At 31.5% G+C, this 14795-nt stretch overlaps 4 protein-coding genes across 5 annotated transcripts; 1 reads left to right on the top strand and 3 right to left on the bottom strand.

Annotated features, from left to right (window-relative positions):
• Window positions 1–1254: 1254 nt before the first annotated feature.
• On the bottom strand, window positions 1255–2298 carry LOC126669125 (transcription repressor OFP12-like). The gene has a single exon (XM_050362471.1). The coding sequence runs from the start codon at window positions 2147–2149 to the stop codon at window positions 1481–1483; it is 669 nt and encodes a 222-aa protein (XP_050218428.1). The 5' UTR covers window positions 2150–2298; the 3' UTR covers window positions 1255–1480.
• A 4903-nt stretch (window positions 2299–7201) lies between these two features.
• On the bottom strand, window positions 7202–9730 carry LOC126670410 (late embryogenesis abundant protein D-34-like). Its single transcript, XM_050364124.2, has 4 exons — window positions 9629–9730; window positions 8602–9236; window positions 7650–7937; window positions 7202–7573 (listed from the first exon to the last, which is right to left on the bottom strand). The coding sequence occupies exons 2-4, from the start codon at window positions 8920–8922 to the stop codon at window positions 7412–7414; spliced, it is 771 nt and encodes a 256-aa protein (XP_050220081.1). The 5' UTR covers window positions 8923–9236; window positions 9629–9730; the 3' UTR covers window positions 7202–7411.
• Window positions 9731–9872: 142 nt separating this feature from the next.
• On the bottom strand, window positions 9873–11777 carry LOC126670411 (uncharacterized). The gene is made up of 4 exons (XM_050364125.2): window positions 11618–11777; window positions 11297–11524; window positions 10301–10376; window positions 9873–10195 (listed from the first exon to the last, which is right to left on the bottom strand). Exons 1-4 carry the CDS (start codon window positions 11699–11701, stop codon window positions 10161–10163), a joined length of 423 nt encoding a protein of 140 aa, XP_050220082.1. The 5' UTR covers window positions 11702–11777; the 3' UTR covers window positions 9873–10160.
• A 516-nt stretch (window positions 11778–12293) lies between these two features.
• LOC126669617 (uncharacterized) lies at window positions 12294–13688 on the top strand. 2 transcript variants are annotated; one of them, XM_056104771.1, is made up of 3 exons: window positions 12294–12606; window positions 12707–12801; window positions 13384–13688. In XM_056104771.1, the coding sequence occupies exons 1-3, from the start codon at window positions 12420–12422 to the stop codon at window positions 13432–13434; spliced, it is 333 nt and encodes a 110-aa protein (XP_055960746.1). In that variant the 5' UTR covers window positions 12294–12419; the 3' UTR covers window positions 13435–13688. The 2 variants fall into 2 exon arrangements, with proteins under 2 accessions (XP_055960746.1, XP_050219081.1); XM_050363124.2 differs by having other exon boundaries at window positions 12295–12606; window positions 12707–12798; window positions 13381–13688.
• Window positions 13689–14795: the final 1107 nt, after the last annotated feature.

Here is a 14795-nt window from a genome sequence, read left to right on the forward strand (position 1 = left end):
ATGAAAATAATTTTCTTTATTACTATTTCAAGTCAAATTTTGCTTATGAGACAATTGGTGTTTAATTAATTCTATTAAATATATTTTATTAGTTTATGTTAATATATGATCAGTCAAGAATCAACTTAGTATATATGTGCTTAGTTAGGAAAAACTTAATTTCTGAAATAAAATTAAAATTTAATCACCAAAATAAAATAAATAAAATTTTAATGACAAAAATAAAATAACTCAAAAAAATTCTGACTCCATAATAAATTACCCATAGTCATAAAGAATATTATACCAAAAAAGGGATTAATAAATTTTTAGTGTCTGAACTTTTAAAAAAAATAATAATATAGTGTCTTAACAAAAATTTATGTCAATATAATGTCTGAATTTATTAAATAATTACAGATTATTTGATCCGGCCGGTTTTGTTTCGGTAGCATGTAAAAATGTCGGTTAGTCACCTGTATATTTCAGGTACGTCATACGCCATGTCACCTTTTTCTGACATAAACTGACTGGAAAAACTCATTTGCATTTAACAAGTTTATTTACCAGTTTAATATAGTTTTTTATCTATTGTCATTTTTTAAAAAGTTCAGACATTAAAACAATTATTAATCCCTACCAGAAAAAGTATACACAGTGAACCAAGTTGCAACCATGTTAGAACCAGGTGTCCTGCCCCTATGAAACTAGGTCCTCAATTATGTGTACAGAACTCCCAAATACATGTTAGTGTTTATAGCTACTAACAAATCAGACAGGACCACCAATAATAACAAAATATTCATAAGTAATAATGAACTTTGCCTATTATCACCAATCGAGGAATTGGTTTGTCAAAATATATATTTCCAATCAAATTAACGTCCAAGATGAGCAACATAGGTGGGTTAAATATTTTTGCGGTTATTAAACTATAGATGTTTTAAAAATGATTATGTGATGCTTTATTTGTTAGTATTTTTTTATCATTGATTATTTTCCAACAACATAATTTATTCAATCACGGCCAATAATTGCCAGTATGACGATTGATAGTTTAAGTGACAAAGTTGAACACCCAATAATCCATCGGCCATATAGATAAGGTAACTTTATGTTGTTCGGTTATTAAAATGTAATAAAATGAAAAATTGGTAACCGATTTTGCAAAATTGTATAATTTAATTATAACAAAAATATTTAACCGTTAACATAAGTTAAGGCACATGTATTACTTTTGTGATTCGGTTGTTTTTTCTTCAACAAAAGAACAAATTTCTCAACTAAGTAAAGATTTTGATAGCATGCATCGAGATATTAACACATCCCACGCTTTCGTTGGTTTCCAAAGTAACAAAATACATTTCTACGTTTGTCTTCTTGCATGAAAATCACCCCTTTCCCCGAAGACAAAGTAATTCCATTAAACAAGGAACAAAACTGAACCTATCTCTAGCATTTCTTGACAAAATAATAACAAAGGAAACGACAATATGCTATGCTATACTAATTTATCCAACGTAAAATTGACATTATGCTGCCGGCGGCCGCCTTCGGGCTTCGGGAGGGTGTCGTCGGACTCTGATGAAGATAGTAAGCAAATGACTATATCGGCAAAAGCACTAATGATAAACTGGTGAGTGTGTTTAGGGTTCAGATTAAGATAACAAGAGAGCAACTCATGCAAATATCTCCACTCAGCTCGTACGTCCTTTAGCTTTCTTGCTTCAATCATTTCTTGCATAGAATGTTTAAAATCAGTGTACGGATCAGGTGAGTATTTTTTAACTGCGACGCCTCCATTGAGTGGAGTGGGAGGCTGAGCTGGTTCTGGTGTTTCTGGGGACTCTATAATGGAGTTGGACCGGCCGGGGGAGGAGAAGAAGAAGCGCTGAGAAGCGAATACCGCAGCGAAATCCGGGGGTGAGTTGGTGTCGGATTCGGAATCGGAGGAGGTAAATGAATAAGTGGAAGGGGTACTGAGGGATTTGGAAGTGGAAGTTGAGCTTATGTCGTAGAGAGAATTCATGTTCTTGATCATAATTGATTTGGTGGGGATGCTGTTTGGTGGTAACAGATGGGCTTGTTCTTGTTCTGAGTTTAATGGATTTGAACAAATAGGGGCGGTGGGTAAGCATTTTAGCAGGTTTTTCCAGAAGATGATAGACATTTTTTACAAAGAGAAGTATACAATTTGTGTACTGTGGGTAGCTCTAGGAGGATAAAAGGAGAAGATGGATGGTGGGTGGGGTATTTATTTGGTGAGAGAGCACTGTATATGAATGTGGATTGGTTGCAATGTTTTCTATTTGTTTTTTCTCTAGGCTTTATAGACTATCTTGTAGGCTTTTTATATATATATAATCAAATTTCCTAAGGTGGTACCTAAAATAAATTTCACTTTTATTTTTGTTATATCGTCTATTATAACTGCAAAGGAGGAGATTTTTGAGCGTTTTTGGGCAGAATCGACTCTAAAATTTTAGGAGAATCATATCTAGCGCGTATTCCACTTGAGTTAAATCTCTTTGACTTTCACTTAAATTTCTATAGCTAATGTGAAAATAATGCAATTGGAGTAATGATCTCTTGTCCCTCGGATTCCCCCAAATTGGTATTTAGCCACTATTCCATTATATAATTTGCTCATACTTTAATGAAACAATAAGAGTATTCAAAAATCTAAAGCTATATTGTACCACTTTAATTTCTCATTAATCATGTACTATTGCTATTTTACAAGGGAGTGTTTCTTCTCTTTTGTGATAATTTTTGGTGCTTATGGAAGATTTTATTTCTATTTTAGCAGAATGTTGTCGGACGCGCATATCATCTTAGTTATAGCTAATCGGTAAGGGAATACTTGCCCTTAATTTTGGTAGCCTAGAGCTTCTGTGACTTATAAACATGTAGTTTATTTTGTTACACTTTTTATTACTAAAAAGTTCATATAGTTCTCTAAGTTGTGAAGATGAATCATAAAATTCGTGTCTTATAAATGCCTAGATGCAGTTGTACCAAACTGAACTCCCTTTTACCATGAAAATACAAAAATACTGGAAACAGTATCAGCACATGCACATGTCTTCCAGAGTTGTTGTTATATGGTACTTCTGCTTTTGTTCAGTTACTTCTTTTAAGCTCCTCTGTGGGTCAACATTACAATTCTTCAGGGCTAACTTTGTTATTCACAATAATTCATTCCCCCATCAAATTTACAGTTTTGTTCCCATTCAATTGCTTCTTTTAATTATGTTTTTAATATCAATTAGGGATCTTAATCAGTATTTAGGAGTTTTCTTGAATGTTCATACTGAGAAAAACATGTTATATATAGATAGAATAGTAACTTTTAAGCTACCTAATTGCTGTGTTGTGGGCCAAATGTCTGAAAGGAATATATTGTACCAGAGAATCATTGTAAACTATCATGCATTTGATGAGGAAGATAATGCAATCATTAAGTTTCTATTATTATAATTGTATAATCAGCTATTGTCTATAGTAAATATTAGTTTAAAGGTTACTTGACTCCATTTAAATAGGTTATACTTAATTTTATGATAAATTAATTTTACCAGAAAAAGATTTACAAAAATTTAAAAGAGTGTATATCTAATTTATGAAAAATAATATAGTATTATTAAAATATATGTTTAACTGAATCAAAAAAAAATATATGTTTAATATACAAAATTATAGAGAAAAACGTCTAAATACGAATTAATTTATCATAAAAAAATATTTATATTAATTAGACTCATTATTTTTTTTTCTCTTTTTAAATATGATTATATGATTTGTAAAGTTAACAGCTGGCAAAATTACTTTCTAAAAATATTTCTGTCGATTTAATTGTAATTACCCAACAACTTTAAATTATGTAAATAGCTTTCATTCTCTTCTTTATTACCTTACCCAAACCAGATTCTGATATAAAATTCTGGATAGCATCACTATGTTTTAAAATTACCAAATAGAGCTAGTGAGAAAAGGATTAGTGAGATAAAAGTTTTCTGAAAATGAGATATGTCATATTCATTAGGATTATTCCTCAAAAATAATACTATTCATTAGGATTAAACATAAATTAAATTATAATTTTAGCATGATTTATAAATATAATACAAATTTTAAAATTTCAATAATATCAATCATCAACTTTAATATTTTCACAAATCAAAACACCGAACTACTTTTACTACAGGAAACCGATGTAAACACCACAATACAATATATACTGTTCAACAAAAAATAGATCAGAATATAAAACTTAGTGATTGACTTTTCCAAATTTTAGAACTCGTAAACTTTTAAGTTTTTTTATATATATTTTTTACAATTAACTTTATTCATTATCAGGAAGCAAACTATTTATACAGAACTGCTATAAGATGCCAAGTGTACTAACCAAAGTAATCACAATACAAATAGAGAAGAATTACTCTGCCCTATACACTTCTCTAGCATAGATGTTGTTTATGATTATCTTACCAACACACCATGAAATAAAATATCAGCAAGTTGTTTACCATCTAAAGAAACAATTAACAACGGTGGCTGATTAAAAAAAATAAAGAAAACTAAGAGATCCATCTATTTATTTCAGAAAACACAAAATAAAACCAATCTCAAAAGAAATTAAAAAAATAATATGAGGTTGCCTATTTTCCTATTAAATTTATACGAAGACGTCAAAATAGATTGGTGGATTGCGTTTATATTATGTCATTCGCCCATGTTGATATGATTAAAATCAATAGAAATATGATTTATTTACATTTAATCGCATCAACACAAACACAATACAAAATTTAAATAGATTACATGTATCGACTTCTATAACTTGTTTAATTTAACAGGTCGACAATGATTTACACAAACACAACTCATTTAATCGAAAACATTCAACTACTGCAGAAAAAGAGCAAGACGATACGCTTAAACTGCGTCAACGCACGACTTAAATTGTATCTATCCGTATATAAAACGAACACGTTCAGTCTCAGTCTTAATCTGTTTTTATTTATATTTTTTGTAGGGAAACCCAACCTGGAGAGGGTAGCAATATTAGTGAAAAGAATGTTATAAGATATTAAAAGCAGAGGAAAATAGAAAAGTTACGGAAGCAAAAACAGAACTGATAACTGAAGTATATAAATGAAGTCGGGTGGGGGTGGATTATGCAGGCTTTGAGCGTCACATTGTATTGAGATTTATGAAAGTTGGTTACATCCTCTCTATGCATAATTGTCCTTCTATAACCAAACCGGCTCACAGCCAATCACACATGTACGGACCCTTTCCTCTTCTCAGAAACAAATACTCCTTCCGTTCCAAAAGAGTTGTCCACTTTGCATTTATCACACAGTTTAAGAAAAGTAATTATTGTTTATTAATTTTGTAAAAAAAATTTACTTTTCTTGTCATACCCCTATTTAATATAGGTCCACTTTCAATTTACTCATTAGTGGATTTTAGATAAGGTTAATATAAGAAAACCGAGTGTAAAAATTAGTTAATTTTTGAAAGTGGATAAGAGTTTTGGGACAAAAATATTTTTCAAAGTGGACAACTTTATTAAGACGGAGGGAGTAGTTATTTTTGTGGGTCTTCACTTTTTTATTTTATTCCAAATGTCTTTTTCTCCTCATTTTGCACTCCATATTTATTTTACTAAGGGCATCTCTAATTCTAAAGCATCACTTAATATTAATTAGGTGATTTATCACCAAATCTACTCCAACCACAATCACTTTTTTCTACACTAAAAAAAATATTCCCTTTTATTTTTAATATTTTAATCAATTTTTTACTTTAATTATATACTTTTATCAATAATACCCACAAACTTATTTTTATTACATATTAGTTCGAATAATATATATAATAATAATTATATTTTATAAAATAAAAATAATTAAATAATTTATATTATAAATATTTATATTATTTAAAATTTAATTTTTATTAAAATGACTTAAAAAAATACATTAATTTATTCAAATAAACAAAATCAAAAGACTATAAGTAAGCGATTACATAAATCAATCATCACAATTATAATGTTGTCCCGTTAAATTATTTATATAATAATTTTATGTTAATTTTAATAATTTGTGAAAAGTAAATGATTATGATATTTAAATATTTTTATGTGTAAAATTATTCTATAATATTATAAATAAATAATATTTATATATATCCATATATATTTAAGTATTTAATTATGAATGTGTTTAATTAAATAAAAATAAATTAAAAATATTGAACTATACTTTTGCTAAATAATAAAATAATGAATAGTAAATAGGTGTTCAAATAATAAATCATCTAATATAATGACAGAGGGGATTTTAGTGTCACTTGTTTTAAAACAAGTGATACATTGGAGATGAAATGTCACTTGTTTTAAAACAAGTGACGTGCATTGGAGATGGCCTAAGTTCCACCTTTTGATTAATCCATTAACTAGTTTCAAAATGCACAAACATTAAGTAATCTTATGTTCAAATAGTGATTCATTTTTTTTATAAATACTAAAAGGATTTCTTTGCAATAGAAAATAATAAATTAAGAGTGGTAACTCATATACGCAATTCGTAAAACAAATCGGATCTATATATAGATATAAAAAAAATGAAAATTATTATTATTAAATAATTATATTTAATATTAAATTCAAACATAATATGTTTAAAATAAAAACTATAGAGATGATACATAAACACATTTAAATGTTAATTAATCGACCTATTTAAGTAATATATTTGAATCTGTTTAATAACTTAAAATATATTTAGTTTAGAATAAAATAAAACTATTACTATCTAACATCAAAACTATGTACAATATAAAATATTTTAAAATTATGAAAAAAAATATTTTTAATGTATCTAAACAAATTTAGCGTATAAAATCCAATCAAACTGCTTATAACACAACAATCAAAATTCGCATTGTTCAATCATTATAGAGATTATTCTTCAGTCGAAATTTATCAAATAATAATTTTTGATAAGATAAAAATTTGTATCCTTATTTTTCTACCAATTTCACTCGAAATACTCTTCCATACCCAACTTTTTTTTCTTTTTCCCTCCTTCCACTCATATTCTCCTCAATGATTAGAAACTTTAAAAATTTCAAATTACACTTCCCTTCCTTGGAATTAAGAAACCAAGTAAGTATGAATCTCACTAGCTCCAACACAACACACAAATAACCGAAACCATTTTAGGCCATGACCTAAAACATAGCCACATTTTTATTATGATTAACAACCAGATTTACTCATTATTACTAGCCACGCAATACAGCAACTCAAACTAAGGTGTACCACATTGAAATTCAAATAGAAACGCTTGCTTGGACTAGAAGTAAACTATAAACCCTAAACCATTACCCTAATACATAACCCACAACAAAATGATCATATATCGTTCTCGTTGAACCTCGCAGCTGCAATGATTGTTTCTGCTACACCACCCGAATACATGCTCAGATTCGGACTGTTCCTTAGCTCAGCACTCGCCACTCCCTCAGCATCCGCTCTTGTCACCACCTTATCCGCCGCCAAATTTGCGCTCGCACCCTGCATATGGATCCTTGCACATTAGTACAATCACTGATCACGTTTTCTGAGATGCAAAACTAAGGAACTAAGGTACCGTAAGGATGTCCGTGAGTTTAACTTTGTCCTCATCGCGGTTTTCTGTTGCATTGCAAGAAGCTGCAGACTGAGCCGTGGCTGCGAGTCCGCCTGGGATGATCACATTGCTGCCGGTTGCTCTGACCTCGGCAGCCTGAATAGCCGCAGCATCGCTCTGGTCTACTGGCTTGTTACCAGCTGTATGTGCTGCTGCTTCTAGTGCTTCTCCTATTGTAATTACATTCTGCACAGTCCCTGCTGTCAGGCCGACCGCCCCTGGACTAGGTTGTACAGATTGCCCAACAATCTCCAACAAACATCAACACCATTAGTTCCATATCCAATGACACTCATTCAGAGAAAATTACATATCATATATCCTATTAAATTAAATAGAAATAAATTACCATATTTTGCAATTTCCAAATAAATTTGTATCTTTAGTATAAAAAAATCACCAATTGAAAATTTAAACCACAAATATTGATATTAATTTATGTTTCGAATTGCAAAAAATCATATTAAACTCATAAATTAACCCTAAATTAAAAAACCACATTAAATTGTAAATTAATCCTAAATAAAACTCCTGAAATAAATTACTTCCAATAATAGATAACATATATAGTAAAATTGTACTCTGAATTATAAATTGGGCAAAATTATACTGAAAATTATGAAGTGGGCAAAATTGCTAAATATAATTGTTTTTCCTCAAAGTCTAAATATAAATTTTAAAATAGGCATATTATAAATTTTAAGGTGACAAATGTATTCTTTCTAATTCTATATTAATACTTTTTACAAGGATTAAAAATTATAAAGCTACTGAATAAAGCGATATTGACCTTAAACAATTAACTCTCAGTTATGATTAAATATGACAATTGCACCAAATTTTTTTAGAGTAATGCTATAAAACTCTCTTTTTAAGTAGATAAAAAAATAAAGGGGAAAATGGAGTGAAAGACCTGTCCGGCAACTTTTTCAGTGATTATGCGAGCACCGGGAACTTGAGTTTCAGTAACAGTAACACCTTGTGCAGTGGCATCAGTAGCATCACGATGACCGACGATACCAGCTCTCTCGTTCAGAGTTGCAGCAGATTGCATGGCAGCAGCTACTCCGCCTTTCTGAGTCTGCCCAAACACCATAGTTTCAGCGCTCTGCATCAGGTTAGCATCTTCCGGTGCTATACTCTTCGATGCTAGATCACCGGAGACGTTGAATACGTCGCCGTATCTGATCGGATCTTCATCTTGCTGCGGCCTCCTTGGTTGTTCTTGGCTCATCTTTTCATAAACTTCTGCTAGCTACTTCTTCTTAATTTATTCGCAGTACTTGATTACATTTTTGAGCAAGATTATATATAACGTGAAAAATGATAGATACAGAGGAACGTGGCAACTTTATGACACGTGCTAAGTGTAGAATAGTGCGATGTAATGATACACGTGGCATTTGTTGGCTTTGCAATTGTACACATGGCATCAGCTGATTGAGGTGGCAAAACTCTATATAAAAAATACTGTTTATTTAATATATTTAGTTATCGGTGAGTCGGTGATACTTTTGGCGGCAATGTGGGCGGTCGCTTCATTTTATTCTGAAACATGAAAAAAAAAATTCTTAAAAAAATTAAATAAATTTTTCTTAATCAGTTAAAATGAGAGATATGTCCTTTGATTTAAAAAAATTTACAAAATATCAAATACTATGTCGTCCGCGTTGAAATGTCGTTTAAAAAGAAATGAGGTTTATTATAATTTTAATGCGCAAGTTAATTGGTAAAACATTCTCTTCATTTAAATGAAGTCGCGGATTCGTATTTTATTTATATGCAATCGTTTAAAATTTAAAAATCGAATTTACCTCTCATGAAAGACATTTGAGCGAAAATTAGTTTAAATGCATAAAGTTGAAAGATGCTGAACGACGTACATTTCATAAAAAAGTTGCACCACCTAAATAAAACATAAAAGTTATGATGAACTTCACCTTGTTTAGTATATTTGCCCCTGCTCAGTGCATGTCCTCACCAGTCGCAGATAAGATAAGGAGAAGGCCAATCAGCCATAGTCCTTTTATTATTTGGTGTCTTGTTTCTTGTCTATTTCTGCTCAATCAACCACCACAACATTTTAAAGCCTAGTTTGTTTACTTTTTTATTGGTGGATAATCTCCAGGTGGCAGTAAAAACTTATGGCCGGATTGCATTTGCAGCCACATTCCAAAAGCAAGATAAATGAAAATGGTGAATGTTCTGTTTAAATAATATTACATAATGCCAACAGGAATTATTTATTAGCACTGCCTGATGGAAATTTACTTCAATTTGAGAACACAAATACATATATAGCTTCTAACAATGCCATAACTGTAGCTAAATGCTAATCACTTCCAAAAAGGAACCACAGCTCCTCAGTACATGATCATAAGAGTAACAGGGACCAACAGCGAACACGGGTTACCCAGTGCAACATCTTGCCGTATTTATTTATTTTTCTCGCAACATCGGCTGTGTGCAGTTCTATTCTTCTAGACTTTGGACCTCCAGTCCATTACCTGCACATTAGCACCAGGATGAAGTGCATAAGTCGTCCGAATCGTTAAATCTTTAAACACCAGGCGCATAAGAAACTATGGTACGTCAGTGATGAAAAAGCTTACCATCTGGATCAAAGAAGAAAACCTGCCTAATTGGTCGTCCAGGAACCGACTTCTGAAAAGATTCTATTCCCTTATCCTGAAATTTTCAAGCTCTAGATTAGCTACTTCATAAAAGAAACATGTGTGATATGCCAATCATTCATAAGATCAATTCATTGCTTAAACAGAAGGCTGAAAAATGACTCAAGATATTAACATAGGATTCCATCTTAAAGCTCCTAATCAGATTCACTCCTTCACAAGATAAAAGTAATCAATTCCCCGACATATACAACTTGTTTAAAAAGTGTATAGGTGCAAGATTTCAGTTCGATTGTATTATAATTGTTTGATGCTTCTGTATGAAAAGCTTTGCTAGTAACTCAATTCTTTCAACTTAAAAGGAGAAACCACACACACTACCGAATCCAATTAAGCTCTTACACATGAATTATCTCACAAAAGGCAAAAATATTTTCTGGGTTGCTCTGGGAAGTGTGGATCACTAGATAGAGAAGAACTAAATCAAACAAGTTCAACATTAATGTCATTTAATTACCATGTGACATCTAAATTCAGCTTCTTTTATCCACTACTATCACAATAGGATTAGGATCCTCTCATGTTGTAATAATCATGTTAGATCATATTAAGTCGATCTATAACCAATGAGTTATAATCCATATATTATAAGCGCTGGACAACTTTTTGCTAGTCGTTGGTTCAATTCCTCCCACTACTATCAAAAGTTGATCGATAACATGTAGTGCACAACCAGATAGGTCATTCTAAGTTAATCTAACAGGTTAAAATTAATAATAATGTCATTAACAATTAGTATTTTTAAAAATTAAATAATCGTTAATTCAATCTTAACCTTAGAACATGACCTACCATGTTCATCCTAATCCATCAGATTCAATTCTAAAAAAATCACCAGCACAAACAACTTTATCAATTGCAGGAACAATTAATCAAGTTCAGCAAACATTAAATTCAAAAAAGAAAAACACAAACCTTGAGAGCTTGAACAAAGGAGTCAAAATTGGAGACAGTGAAGCAGATATGATGGCCTCTCTGGAGATGACTAGGATCAATAACTGGGGAAGTAGCACTGTAAGGACCTTCTGGAAGCTTAGTGGTGGGAGTTCTTTCAATTAAATGAAAAGTGAAAGCATTAGGCAGATTCAACCATATCACCTTGAACCCAAAATCCGGACACTTTATCTCCTCAAACCCAAAAATCTATTACAACAACATTCAAACCCACAAACAAATAATTGTCAGAGATTGAACTTTTTTCACTGTTACAATCAAATAAAAAAGTTAGATTAGAACCTGTTTGTAGAAGTTGGCAAGGCGGGTAACATCTGTGGATTCTCTGGATATATGATTCAGGTAAGCACCTTTGGCTACTGCCATTTCTTAATTTCTTCGACCTTCGGTGTATTAGATGAACAAGAATTGTAGTAATAATTGTTTTTGTTTTCTTAATCTCTGAAGATGAACTGGATACTTATATGTGGACGAAAACGACACTTCGTTTTCTTGATGGATTACGTGGCCTGCGTATTTTATCATCAGTGACGCATGGACAAGAAAAACTTGCACTAATGGTGCCTAAACTTTTATAAATATTCTATTTTAATGTCTGAATATTAATTGCTAATGAAGCCTAACCCATATGGCTAATGCACTTCACTGCATTGGTTCTATATTTTTAGCACACAAATGACTAAAGAACGCATTTTTAGTAATCTAATTTTATAATAAAAATATTAATTTACAATATAATTAATAAATATTTCTTTAACATTTTTTGTGCAAAATAAATAAATGTCAACTAAATGTTGTATTTAAAATATATTTATAATATTTTAAGACCGATTTAATGGGTCAAATTGGTTTTAGTGTGTCTATGAGACCGAAAAACTCTTATCCCTGCTCTATCGCCGATTGTTTCTCTGTCAATGCCAGCATTTTCTCACTGCTTTTTTTTTTCTTTTATAACAAACAAACACTACATAAATAAATTAAAAAACCGTCCATCTCTGCAATCCTTCAAGGAGACAGAGAACAGAACCAAAGGCCTGAAGAAACTGTCCGTCAGGACAAATTTCCATTATTAAATAGCATTGTAATGGAAACAATTACAGGTATTCAAAAGCCAGAGGCTGTTTCTCATCTCCGAGAAGGTATCATTTTGCTTCTTTCAGGATGGAATGGTTTGCAGATGGCCGTTAAAAACCAGTGGGGCGGCCGTGATTCTCTCCAGAAATCTCATCAGCTTGTCTCCGATATCCTGTCTTGGTTCTTACATTCCAGAGGTTTTTTTTCTATTCTTTTTTCAGTTTCTGTATTTCATTTTTGTTTCAGATTCTTTTACGTTGTTTTAATGGAAATTTTTGAAATTGCATATGTAAACAGGGCCACTTTATGTTGAGGACTTGGAGAATTTGCTTCATGAAAATCTGTTGCTTTCTTTCAACACTGAGATCGAAGATGGTAGTCTTGAAGAGGTATTATTTCCATCATTTTTTGAGATTATTTTCTATGTACTACTGTATACATGTCCGTAGATTCAGATTTGATGGATTCGGACTGATCATAAGCCTGCGTATCCGCCCTGTCTATCTAGGATCGGGTTTAAATAGTTATTTATTGTTTCAATCCGAGTTCATAATAAGTCTGAAATTTGTATAAATATAATATACGACTCAGGCTTAAGTAGTAAATATTAAGCCTGAACCGGATTTGTGCAGGACTTATGCATGTGAAAAAATAGTCAAGGTTGGCTGGACATGTTCCGTGTCCGCCAAAATTCGGCCTATGAACATGTATAGTTTGGACCAGATCCAATCGAACTTTACTCTTTTAAACACAAGTCGAAGTTTGATGTGTATCCAGTTCGAACTAATATTTGTGTCCAAGCCCGACTCATGTATTGCATTTATCTGGATTCAAAATAATTTTTAGATAATAAGGAAACCTTGCATAAATGGGCCGGGCCTGAACGGCTACTCAGGCCGGTCACCAGTTCTAGACTTCAGGGTCAAATTTGTTGTCCATTTATACTGATGAACCATTGGTAAATTGAGCAGATTGCAGAAGAGCTGATAATGATGTTGGAAGAATACGTGCATAGGATTGGTTAGTTGACAAGGTTTATGTATTGTGTCCTAACATAAATTGTTGGCCTGAGCTTTGAGGTGATATAATTAAGCTGTCTTGATTTTTAAGCTTAAATTATGGGAACGTGCAATTTGAATCCATAATCACCCTTGCCTTTTGGGGCATCGCATTTATGTCTGTGACTGTACCCCGCTGATATAGTGATATGTAATAGTGGTAGGGAATTCATGTAATAATACTAATAGAACCTTATTTATTGAAGAGAAAACTTAGCTAATGATAGTTACTCTCTCCGTTTTTTTTATTTTTTCATTTAGTCAAAATTATATATATATATTAAGAAAGTAGATTTTTTATCTTAAATTACAGAAATAAATATTAATATAACCTTACTATATAATAAATGTTTTGTAAATTGAGTTATAAAGTCATTTATTAGAGAGGTATAAATCTGAAAAATAATAGCTAATATTATCTTAAAATCCTCAATGGACAACTAATTATAAATAAATTCATTTAACTAAATGGCCAACTAAATTAAAACGGAGAGAACAACTTTAAATTTCCACTTTTACGCTTGACATTCTTATTTGGTCACTAATTGCATCTTCTTCTTGATGCTTTGATGGATAGAATACTTTCATCATTTTAGATCATATAGCTTCGGTTGTTCTTTTTGGGCCATGCATGAGAAAAATTCCGATTTTGGAAATGACTTTTGAAACAAAAAATGGATAAAAAGATTCGGGTTTTGTAATAAGAATTGGTGGTTCCGATTTAGAACGTCCTTATCCGGATTTCCAAATCAGTTTTGATCGAATTCTGAATATAACAGGTCTCGATTTAGTCTGGTTTCCTTGACATGCCAAGTTTAACATTGCAATTGGATACACTTTCTTAAGTTAACCCCAAATTTGGCCCGACATCTCTTTTATTGGAACTAAGAAGAATCCAAGAATTAACAGTTCATCAATTTCAATCTTCTTTCATCAAATTAAATACTGCCGCAATGGCCAAACATTTCTTATATTAGCAACATGTAAAAATATTTACAGCATGTGTGATACCACGCTCTGATTGGCACGTGGCACAACAATATGACAAGGCATGTACTAAAGCTTAAAAAACTAACCCAATCTAAGGTAACCGGTTACATTCTTGAAATGTAAATTTTTTCTACTGTGCATGTGACTTCCACGCTCTGACATGAAAATATGACAAGACAAGGCAGGTGCTAAGGCTTAAAAAAGAAACACAATCTAATGTGATTGGTAAGCAGTAAATTTGCGAACAAAGGATTAATTTACCCCCTCAACTTATCACAAAATACAATCTCAAGCAAGTCTCCTTTTTAACTACAACATAAAGGCAAAGAGATAAAGTT

Source organism: Mercurialis annua, linkage group LG2 (assembly GCF_937616625.2).
Source record: "Mercurialis annua linkage group LG2, ddMerAnnu1.2, whole genome shotgun sequence".
Taxonomy (NCBI): Eukaryota; Viridiplantae; Streptophyta; class Magnoliopsida; order Malpighiales; family Euphorbiaceae; genus Mercurialis; species Mercurialis annua.

What these genes read in the sequence shown, in the direction of transcription:
- LOC126670410 (XM_050364124.2), bottom strand. Translation starts at nt 8,922, where the DNA reads ATGAGCCAAGAACAACCAAGGAGGCCGCAGCAAGATGAAGATCCGATC. An exon ending in CTGAAAAAGTTGCCGGACAG is followed by an intron (nt 7,938 to 8,601) that starts GTCTTTCACTCC and finishes TGTTTGTTGGAG; the next exon opens with ATTGTTGGGCAATCTGTACA. An exon ending in AACTCACGGACATCCTTACG is followed by an intron (nt 7,574 to 7,649) that starts GTACCTTAGTTC and finishes ATCCATATGCAG; the next exon opens with GGTGCGAGCGCAAATTTGGC.
- LOC126669125 (XM_050362471.1), bottom strand. Translation starts at nt 2,149, where the DNA reads ATGTCTATCATCTTCTGGAAAAACCTGCTAAAATGCTTACCCACCGCC.
- LOC126669617 (XM_056104771.1), top strand. Translation starts at nt 12,420, where the DNA reads ATGGAAACAATTACAGGTATTCAAAAGCCAGAGGCTGTTTCTCATCTC. An exon ending in TTGGTTCTTACATTCCAGAG is followed by an intron (nt 12,607 to 12,706) that starts GTTTTTTTTCTA and finishes ATATGTAAACAG; the next exon opens with GGCCACTTTATGTTGAGGAC. An exon ending in ATGGTAGTCTTGAAGAGGTA is followed by an intron (nt 12,802 to 13,383) that starts TTATTTCCATCA and finishes ATTGAGCAGATT; the next exon opens with GCAGAAGAGCTGATAATGAT.
- LOC126670411 (XM_050364125.2), bottom strand. Translation starts at nt 11,701, where the DNA reads ATGGCAGTAGCCAAAGGTGCTTACCTGAATCATATATCCAGAGAATCC. An exon ending in CCTTTGTTCAAGCTCTCAAG is followed by an intron (nt 10,377 to 11,296) that starts GTTTGTGTTTTT and finishes TGAAAATTTCAG; the next exon opens with GATAAGGGAATAGAATCTTT. An exon ending in TTTCTTCTTTGATCCAGATG is followed by an intron (nt 10,196 to 10,300) that starts GTAAGCTTTTTC and finishes GCTAATGTGCAG; the next exon opens with GTAATGGACTGGAGGTCCAA.